Here is an 11611-nt window from a genome sequence, read left to right as displayed (position 1 = left end):
AGTCGATTTTCATTATTAATCGAATTTTATACCAAAAAATTTCAAAGTTCCGATTTCAGAATTTCGGGTCAATTTTCTGATTTTGATCCGACCCATTTACATTTGTACTTCTCTTTTAATAGTATAGAGATGAAAAATCGAACTAAAATCAAATGTTTATGGAAATCAAATAAAATTTGATTGTACTTATGGTAACTAATTATAAAATCATATTCCGAACAATATTATACATTAATTACGTATAATATATTTGTTCATATACTTTTGGAACTAATTCCATAACAATCAACGTTTTTTTCATTAATTTTTCTTATTTTAGCCAGTTATCATTAATTAAAAGATATCTTACTTGCTTCTAGAGATTTCTAAAAAATTTATCACAACTAACACATCTATTTTATAAATTAAATAAATAGATATTTTTATTTTGGTCGTGTAAATTAAATAGATATGAAATCTATGTAACTAATTTTAATTTAATTAGATTAAATCGAAATTATGGTATTTTCATACAATCATACTTATAGTTTACCAAAGAAGTTTAATTTTCAAATTATAAAGATTTCTTGAATATGATTTTTAGAAATTATTCAACAAGATGATAAATATTTATTAAATTTTGTGAATCATGAAAAATATTAATTATTTTTAATCATTATATTTCACCTTTCAATCTCTCATCTAACAAATAAGATACATATTCTATAATTCCTATGTCCAAACTCCATTGAGTTGTATGACTAAATAATATTTCCATTAGAGCTATCAAAACGAGTTGATTCGTCCCGTTAAGCCTGTTTTGCAATAGGCAAAATATAGTTTGGCATGTAGTTAGTCTGTCTGCACGACCCGCGGGTAGCATATATGAAACACAACCCCGTCGCGCAAATGTATGCTGATTTGCGGGGTTATCTGTGGATTTTGTTTAAATAATTTTAGAGTAACCAAAATTTAAAATTCTACTAAAATAAATAAATTAAAATGTTTTTAGAGAAAATAATCTTATATATCATTATATTTATAAATATTATAATTTCATTTATTAAAAGTTTTTTAAACTACCACATGTTGAATAAATTATATTTTTATCAATAAATACTATCATGCGGATTGATCCGCCAACCCCCGGACGAAAACCGATGATCCACTGCGAATCAATCCATGTGGCCCGCTTATTTGCGGGTTTAATATATTTTCCCAAATCTGGCCTATAGTGAGATGATTTGGGCTCGACCCACGGTTTTTGACCTATTTTGACTGCTTTAATTCCCATGATTCGTCTAATTTTTGAATTCTAAAACACAAAATTCCGTTTTGTAAATCATAATTAATACGATTGGTTTAATTATAAATAATTTAATATTTTCTTTACAATTTGTTATTAGGAATATTTATAAGTACATTACACGATTCGTTCTACTAAAAACACCCACAATATTAAAATCAACGTATGTAAATCAATATTCTCCCGCGGTGGACCGCGGGTCCGATCCTAGTGGTTTAAACATTTAACCCATCAATTTTTGTTAAATTGAATTAATCCAATCCAAATCTCTAAACCGATTTCAATTTGAGTCTAACCAAAACTTCTAAACCGATTGAATATAATCCTTAATTTTTTCGCCAAAAATGTGAATACACAATTTTCCCGCCAAAAACTTAAATCCGTGATATTCCCGCCAAAAACGTAAATTCGTGATTTTCCCGCCAAAAACGTAAATCCGTGATTTTCCCGCCAAAAACGTAAATCCGTGATTTTCTCGCCAAAAACTTAAATCTGTGATTTTCTCACCAAAAACGTAAATTCGTGATTTTTCCGCCAAAAACGTAAATCTGTGATTTTTCCGCCAAAAATGTAAATCTGTGATTTTCCGCCAAAAACGTAAATTCGTGATTTTCTCGCCAAAAACATAAATCTGTGATTTTCCGCCAAAAACTTAAATCCGTGATTTTCCCGTCAAAAACGTAAATTAGTGATTTTTTTTTTTGGTATGAACCTAAATCCGTTATTATTTTTATTATTTTTTTTTTTGGTATGAACTTTAATTATTAATTTATTACATTAATGGATCAACCTATTTAACCTACGGATGTCAATTAGGGCCAAAGCCCGCGGGCTGGCCCGGCCTAGCCCTGAAAAATAGCGGGTTCGGACTTAAAAATATATGTCCAGAAAAAAATCGGGCCTTTCGGGCTAAGCCCGTTGGGCTAAAGAGTTTTTAGAGCTTAGCCCGGCTGGGTTCGGACAGGCCCGAAAAGCCATTAGAAAGATTTTTTAATTTTTTTTGTAAATATTATTGTTTAATTGAGATATTTGTTTAAAGATTTTTTTTAATAGAATTAAAAACCCTAAATCTAGTATTCTAATTGTGTCTTACTATAAGTGTTTTGATTTTATATTTTATTTATTGTGAGTTTAATCAATTTATTTGGATTATTTATTTCATTTTAATCTTTTTAAAAACTAAATTGGTTTTAGTGGATTATTTAAGTTTCGTTTGACTCGTTTTATACGTAGTTCCTTTTTTTTAAAGAGATATTTTAAATTAGAAAGGTTTATTTTTCTCGAAAGAAAAGCCCGTAAAAGCCCTGTAGCCCCGTTAGGGCCGGGCTGGACTTCAAAATCTAGGCTCAGAATTTTTATGGACCAGCCCGGACCTGACTCAAATATATGCGGGTTTTGTGGGTTTCGGGCCGGACTAGCCCGATTGACATGCCTAATTTAACCATCTAACCCATCAAATTAAATGAGTTTATGGGTTGACTCAATCCATGAACTCATTTAACTTCAAACTCATTTGGTAATGAGTTGAATTGGGTTGGGTTAACCATTTTAACTTCCCGTGGTGTAAAAAGTGGTCTCATCGTTGAACCAAACCACTCAGTTCGATTGTGCCACGTGTCTGAATCGTATCGAATGTTCCAACTCTGAGTCACAGCTGTAGACAATGACACGTCATCAGTCAAAGACCAAAAGCCTTGTACCACGTGTACTTTTCGTACTACTTATATTGGCCCCACTGATTCTTTTTTCTGTTCCAATTTTATTAAAGATATTTATTTAGTAATCTTTTGTCGGGATTCTATTTTAGCCAAAAGGAAGTGACACGTGGTAGGAGGTTAAGACATGTGGCGTGAGCGAAGACAAATGTCACGTGACTTTGTGACAGATCACGTGATTAGGTTGCTCTCTTTGGAGTTGGACATGTTCGTTTCAGCTCCTTTATTGAAAACCTGCTACTGCAAACTTTCTCACTAATACACAATAATGTCTTCCAAATATCTGACACATGTAAGTTCGTCGGTTCCTGAATGGTTCTCCTCAGCAGAAAATCTCTTCCCGATATCTTAATGAAAATGGTGTTTGAGAAAAAAAAAAATATATATATATATATATATCTGACACATATATGCTTCTAGCAAAGCATTTTTAAAAATATATTATATGAATTTTACAATAGTATTAGATTAGATATTTTAGTTTTAATTTGTAATCGGTTACAAAAAAATACTATTTTTGGAAGTTGTATTTGTAATCGAACACGAGGATTTAGTTTGATTGAGTTTACAATACAAACATATATTTTACGATTTTTTTTTAAGTTTTTTTTTTTTACTTTTGAAGTTTATCTTTGTTTCACAGTAATCTTGTTTTATATTTTCTCTTTTTTAATTATCTTTAACTACATTATTCGATCAACATATATATATATATATATATATATATATATATATTCACGGCTTTCACGGTGCGAAATTACAATATCTTTATGTAAAATAAAATCTAATCAATGATTTCATAAGAAAAAAAAAAAGTAATTAAGGGATATTTATGGGCTCACGTAGTAGTCATGATGGTGAGATAGCGGTATGAATTAATTACAGATTTTGCCCTTTTTTATAATAGCATTTGTGGATTTTGCCCTTTTTTGAATAGTTTGTGGATTTTGTCCTTTTTCAAGCTCCAAAAATATGATTTAACATGCGTTTCACTCGTTATGTTTTGGTTTAGTCGGTTCCATTTGTTCTTAGGGTTTAGTATTTGGTATAAAGTACGTATTTTTACAAAAAAAAATCATAAATACGTATATTTTTAAGTGTTAAAAAATGGCAAAATCCGTAAACTATTCAAAAAAATGGCATTTTCGTAAATTTTTACAAAAAAATGGCATTTTAGACAATAATCCTAGATGTATATAAATTTCGATTTAATAGAATCGTACAAGATATTAAATTTTTCATTTAATTGTCGGTCATGCATGGGGCATGATCCTTCATGCTCACTGTTTCCTTTGGAGGTGGCATTCTTATCATGTGTTTTGCCGACACGTGTATGTATCTACACGTACATATACATCCGTATATACATGAGCTTATTCGTATGTCCTGCGTATGTTAGCTACATAAATTCCATTGGAACTCTTACGGTTGCACTTGCATGTGCATGTGCTCGTATATGATCAAAAACCACCTTAAAAATTGTAAGTTAACTAGGATCGGACCCGCGGTCCACCGCGGGAGAATATTGGTTTACATACGTTGCGTTTAATATTGTGTGTGTTTTTTAGTAGAACGCATCGTGTAGTATACTTATAAATATTCATAATAACGAATTATAGAGAAAATGTAAAATTGTTTATAAATATACTCATCGTATTAATTATGATTTACAAAATAGAATTTTGTGTTTTAAAATTCTAAAATTAGACGATTCATGGGAATTAAAGCAGTCAAAATACGTCAAAAACCGCGGGTCGAGCCCACATCATCTCACTATGGGGCAAATTTGGGAAAATATATTAAACCCGCAAATAAGCGGACCACATGGATTAATTCGCAGTGGGTCATAGGTTTAATCGGTTTTCATCCGCGGGTTGGCGGATCAGCCCGCATATTAGTATTTATTGATAAAATTATAATTTATTCAACATGTGGTAATTTAAACAAACTTTTAATAGTATTTTTATTTATTTATTTATTTTAGTAGTATTTTAAATTTTGGTTACTTTAAAATTATTTAAAAAAAATCCATGGACAATCCCAAAAATCTGCATACTATTGCGGGACGGGTTTGTATTTCATATATGCTACCCGCGGGTCGTGCGGACCGACTAACTACAAGTCAAAATATTTTTTGTCTATCGCAAAACGGACTTAACGGGACGAATTAACTCGCTTTGACAGTTCTAATGGGAATATTATTTAGTCATACAACAAAATGAAGTTTGGACATAGTAATAATAGAATATGTATCTTATTTGTTAGATGAGAGATTGAAAGATGAATTATAATAATTAAAAATTAATTATTATTTTTCATGATTCACAAAATTTAATAAATACTTATCATCTTGTTGAATAATTCTAAAATCATATTCAAGAAATCTTTATAAATTGAAAATTAAACTTCTTTGGTAAGCTATAGGTATGAAAATATCATAATTTCTATTTAATCTAATTAAATTAAAATTAGTTACATGGATTTCATATCTATTTAATTTACACGACCAAAATAAAAATATCTATTTAATTTACACGACCAAAATAAAAATATCAATTTAGTTTATAAAATAGATAGATTATTTGTGATAAATTTTCTAGAAATCTTTAGAAGCAAATAAAATATCTTTCAATTAATGATAATTGGCTAAAATGAGCGAAATTAATGACAAAAACGTTGATTGTTATGGAATTAGTCCCAAAAATATATGAACAAATTTATTATACGTAATTAATGTATAATATTGTTCGGAATATGCTTTTATTATTAGTTACCATAAGTACAAGCAGATTTTATTTGATTTCCATAAATATTTGATTTTATTTCGATTTTTCATTATTAATTCGAATTTATATTCCAAAAAAATTTCAAAGATCCGATTTAAAAAATTGGGTCAATTTTCCGATTTTAACCCGACCCATTTTCATTTGTACTTCTCTTTTAATAGTATAGAGATTTACTACGGATATACCCAAATGCAGTAATTAACTAAGAATGTTAACAAATGTCGTCGTAGCACGAACATGTCTTTTTTTTTTTTTTTTTTTTTTTTTTTTTTTCATCAGCACGAACATGTCTTTGGACAAGCAAAGATCTTTAAGAACTTAAGCTTATATCCTGAAAATCTTCCTTCAATTACCGGTAGCTTGAAGCTTCAAATTTATTATTGAACAAATTAACGCGATGTATTTAAAAATTAGTTGCTTATTGATTATTGAATCAAGCTAAGTAAATCTTTTTATATAAACAAAAATGTTTTGGATATCTGATCCATATATAATTTCTCTTGCCGAAAGACAGTAACAATCAATAATAGACTCATAGACTAAAACTTAAGACCAATGATTTAACATCTCCCAAGAAAACCTGTGTTATTATTAGCCTTGAGTGAATAAAGTATATTTTCTATTTGTATATCTGTATATTTTATTATTTTTCTATACCAAACATATTAAGATTTGCTCTAAACAAATAATATATACACTGTTTTTCTGTTTGAGTAAAACTATAGACATAACTCACAAAAGAACATGATTTTCTTATGGATTTATGGTTGAATCCAAAGCATGTGTCATCAGTTGGATTGTAGTGCATAATCGATTGGCTATTCATGATGCACTGTCAATGAAATTTCTTAGCTTCGGATGTTGGCTATTGCTCCGGTACGTATTCAATCCTTCTAGACTTCGAAAACGTGTTCAATTGACAAAAAATAAAAATGGCTTTTATTCCTTTGTCTTATGCTCATCTATCATCTCCTCTTCCAAGCAACTCTTTACAAATAGTTGGAAGAAGAGAAATGCAAATCTACACACACATTAACTTCTCCATCGGCCTCCTCAATTAGAAGCGACATCAAGCTCCTAGCTAAATCTCGCATGCCTTAATCAATTAATCTTGTCACTTTGCGGATTCTACTAATATGCTTATTCTTTGGTTCAGTCAACATCTTCCAAGATCATTTTGCAAACCGAATTTAAATTCTCTTTTAAAGATTTTCTCATTTTGTAGTGAATTCTCTAAACTTTTCTGTAAAGCTGCTGGCCATTAAAATCAGAAATTCTAGGTTTTAAAATGGTACTGAAAGATATTTTGTGTTTAATAAAGAAATGAAATGATGCATCTCAAAGGACTTCTTCGAGAATGTTGCCGTTTTATAGCCTTCAACAAATCATATGTTGCACACTTGCACTTGCAATATCATCAACAATAGGCAATCTACAATATAATATCAACGGTGGAGTTAATACGACACATGCGAAATTATAGACATTAAATTTGCGTGTTACCACTAATCAATGTGAACAAAAAAGATATTTGGGGAAAAAGTAAAAGTAAAACTTGTGGCTGAGATGAACCATTGCAGGATTTGATCATTGCGAGGACCACCTTTACAAATATTCTAGAGTTAATTTCTTTTATCTTTCTAATTGTAGAATTTTGTTTGGACAAACCAGAGAACTGTAAAATATTTATGGTTAATCTTGTACTTTGTTGTTAACATCCAAATTTCAAATAAACATATTTATTAATTCTGGTTAATCAAGAACTGTTGGGCCGAAATTTACATATCTTCATCAAACTCAAAGCTCCTTCTAAAGAAAGTTAGAATTCTAATATATAAAGCGATTAGTGAATAACATAGTATAGGTAGCTCAACTATGTTCATATAAAAATTGTATCATAATACAAACACATATGTATATGTAGCATAATACAAACCTAAAATTTTGTTTTGACCAAATAGATTTTTTCTTAAAAGAAAAGATAAAAATGATGGAGAAAAGATAAAACGAGAGAGGTGGAATTGCTTCTAATTTTAGTAAAGAAGCATAAGTGAGTCTCCTTTAATATCTTTTAACGTTACTATTCCCAATTTGTTCCAACATGTCTTCTTCTTCACAGACACTTTCGTTTTATCCCTTTCTCTCTCTCTCCATAACAAATAAGTACTCCCTTAGTTTTATAAAAAGTATCATTCTATCATTTTTCACATAAATTAAGATAACTAAAGAAATTTCATTTCTATCCTTTATTTATACACTAAATAATATCATTTCTAATTAATAAGCTGAAATAGTATAGATAAAAAAGAGAATTAGTCTTAAAAACTGTACTAAAAACATAAAACGACACTTTTTGTGAAACAAAATTAAAATCTTAAAACGACACTCTATGTGAAACAGAAGAGGTACCAAAATTCTCAATCAATATCTTCATAATAATAATACACAAAATTGACATTAATGAAAATAACTAAATTATTTTACTACTTTAAAGAGTAAATTGAACGGTTATGAGTGATTTTCTCTAAAATTAGATTATATGTGTTCCCATTAGTTTCTCATTAATTAAAAATATAGATGATCCGTTTTGTCGTTTAATAGCGTATCTAAAAGTGGTGAGGTGAACATGGGTTGGAGTTGCAGGTGACAATGAAAGAATAAGAAAATTTAAAAGAATGACGACAGAGGAGGATACCCGAGAAGAGAATAAAGTTTTATTGTTTTTTACGTACACGATAACACATAAGTTAACCGTGATAAACAAAGTATCACGATAAATAAATATGCTAATGCATAAGTTAACGATGCTAATGCATAAGTTAACGGTAATAAATAAATTGTTGAAATAAATAAACATGTCAATATATAAGTTAGTTGATATCAATCAGATAATAAATAATTTAACATGATAAATATAAATTTATCATATAACTTGAAAAGTTATCGCGATACAATCTGATTTATATTACTAATCAAATAAATAATCACCAAAATCATTATCTTTTTATTTTCTCTCGTGATGAATAGTATTTTTATTTTGGCCGAATAGTGTTTTAGTTTAATTTATCGCGATACAATTTGATTTACATTGTTAATCAAATAGATAAACACAAAAATCATTGTTTCCTTATTGATTCCGATGATAGATAGTGTTTTCGATAACAAATAAACAATATTATTTTATTGTTAAAACTAAATTATTTATTTCGTTATTATTTTGTTAGTATTTAATTCTAACAAATTGTAGTTTTTACTATTAATTGAGTCAGAGAAAAAAAAAACTAATAAAAAAATAAGTATGAATAAATTTTTAATTTTTAAATCCTCTATGCATATCAATTAATATAGTTCTAATGAAAATAACTAAATTATTTTACTACTTTAAATAGTAAATTAAATGGTTATGAGTAATGTTCTCTAAAATTAAATTATATGTGTTCCATTAGTTTCTAATTAATTAAAAATATAGATGATCCGTTTTGTCGTTTAGTAGCGTATCTAAAGGTTCCTTCCACCGCCTTCGGAACTCAAAGTGGAATTAAAAACAAATCAATTTTTTAGTAATATAACAGCCGCTCGCTCACGGGACTGTCACATTAAAGTCACTCACAAATCCTCCACGTCAGTAAAATATCCTCGTGGAAAGCTCTTTAGCCGCTGTTCCTTAACCTCAACCTCACAGACACGTCACGCTAGCTTTCTCACTTTCGATTTAACCGCGGTTGATAAAAGCAGAAATATTTATTTAACCATGGTTAAAGTTTAACCAAGACGTGGTTTAAGTATATCCCACTACTCAGCATCAGTTTATAAAGGAAGCGAAGCTTTGCCGGAGATTTAGCAAACACACAAAACAAAACCAACTCATCGGAGAAGACGAATGTGATTAGAGTGATATAAAAAAAAATGATGATCGGAGAATCTCATCGTGGTTTTAATCCTACGGTTCATATTCCATCATGGCCACTGTCTGAAGATTTAACGGCGTCAGATATTTACGGAAGTCCAGACGGAGGAAGTAGTATGATGGAAGCTTTGGCTGCGTTACAACGTTATCTTCCGTCTAACGAACCGGATCCGGATTCAGATCCGGATCTCTCGGGTCCGGATTCACCCATCGATGCTTATTCGTGTGATCATTTTCGGATGTATGAGTTTAAAGTGAGACGTTGCGCTCGTGGTCGGAGTCATGATTGGACGGAGTGTCCTTATGCTCATCCCGGAGAAAAAGCTCGCCGTCGTGATCCGAGGAAGTTTCATTACTCCGGTACGGCGTGTCCTGAGTTTCGCAAAGGTGGTTGCAAGAGAGGAGACGCGTGTGAGTTTTCTCATGGTGTTTTTGAGTGTTGGCTTCATCCGGCGCGTTACCGGACTCAGCCGTGTAAAGACGGTGGTAACTGTCGCCGTCGTGTTTGTTTCTTCGCTCATTCGCCGGATCAGCTTAGGGTTTTGCCCAGTCAAAGCCCTGATCGTGTTGATTCATTCGACGGTTTGTCTCCGATTCGTAGAGCGTTTCAGTTTACGATTTCGCCGTCGTCTAACTCGCCGCCGGTGAGTCCTCGTGGTGACTCGGACTCGTCGCCGTCTTTACTGAGTCGTTCACTCGGGTCTAATTTGGGAAACGACGTCGTTGCGTCTCTGAGGAATCTGCAGCTTAGTAAAGTGAAGTCTCTTTCTTCGTCGTACAACAATGAAATCGGAGGATACGGATCTGGGTTCGGGTCGCCACGGGGATCGGTTTTGGGTCCTGGTTTTCGGAGCTTACCAACTACACCGACCCGACCCGGATTTATGAACATTTGGGAAAATGGTTTGGAGGAAGAACCGGCGATGGAACGGGTCGAGTCGGGTCGTGAACTGCGAGCGCAGCTGTTCCAGAAGCTGAGCAAAGAGAATTGCATGGGTCGGGTTGACCCGGATCCGGGTCAGGGAGCGGGTGATACTCCTGATGTCGGGTGGGTCTCTGACTTGGTTATGTGATTTTAACCGGATTCGTAAATTTAATTAAAGGAATAATTATCTTCGTGGGAGGTTTTTTTTATGAATCTCTTCTCTTAGGAAAAGAGGAGATTTTCTCGGAAAGTTTTTATGTAAATATTATTTCCTAATTTCGTATAATCTCTATTTTATAATCGATGATTCCAGGGAGATTTATTTCTCAGTGTATAGGAGTTGCTTAGGATTTTTCATTATGATGGATTCACTAATAATATTATTATATGATATTGTTGGTTTTTGGTTTTGATATTATGATGTTCGATGCAAATCTCAATGTAATTATTAAATATCTAATGAATGAAATGAGGATGTAAATTATTTATTTTGTTATGTGCTACATAAGTGGCCATTTCTTTAATGTACTTAGTTTTAAGTAATGATTTGTTTTGGTTAGTTTATTTTAGGCATGCTCAAAGTGGTGGTGATGTGATTAACCTCCGTAAACATCATTACCGTAAAATGAGTCGGAGATTGTAGTTGTACTTGTGTGTCCTTAAGTTCTTAACTTATATAAACCAAAAGTTAAATAGAAAATTATACTCTGACTTAAATAATGGATCTTAAACTGTATCGTAACACCTTGCACGTTGCACGATTTTGAGCTTATCCAGTATGAGATATGATACTTGGCTTAAAGAGTAGGGTTTATAAGTGGTTATATCGAAATTATTTGGATTTATAATCAAAATTCTTTTTCAGATAACTGAGAATTTTACATGTGGCCCTATTAAATATGAGTTTTTTTTTTTATCTATGAGGGAATCAACTAAAATAAATTGTGCACTTTATCTCCATTAACTTTCATATTTAACATAAAAAAAGTTTTT

At 31.2% G+C, this 11611-nt stretch overlaps 1 protein-coding gene across 1 annotated transcript; it reads left to right on the top strand.

The window, feature by feature from the left end:
- The first annotated feature begins 9600 nt into the window (after window positions 1-9600).
- LOC9320035 (zinc finger CCCH domain-containing protein 20) lies at window positions 9601-11106 on the top strand. The gene has a single exon (XM_021032460.1). It carries the CDS (start codon window positions 9693-9695, stop codon window positions 10764-10766), a length of 1074 nt encoding a protein of 357 aa, XP_020888119.1. The 5' UTR covers window positions 9601-9692; the 3' UTR covers window positions 10767-11106.
- Window positions 11107-11611: the final 505 nt, after the last annotated feature.

The sequence above is a fragment of the Arabidopsis lyrata genome (genome assembly GCF_000004255.2).
Source record: "Arabidopsis lyrata subsp. lyrata unplaced genomic scaffold ARALYscaffold_3, whole genome shotgun sequence".
NCBI classification, from domain to species: Eukaryota; Viridiplantae; Streptophyta; class Magnoliopsida; order Brassicales; family Brassicaceae; genus Arabidopsis; species Arabidopsis lyrata.
Note: the sequence above shows the minus strand (reverse complement) of the source record. Positions and strands in the feature narration are given on the sequence as shown.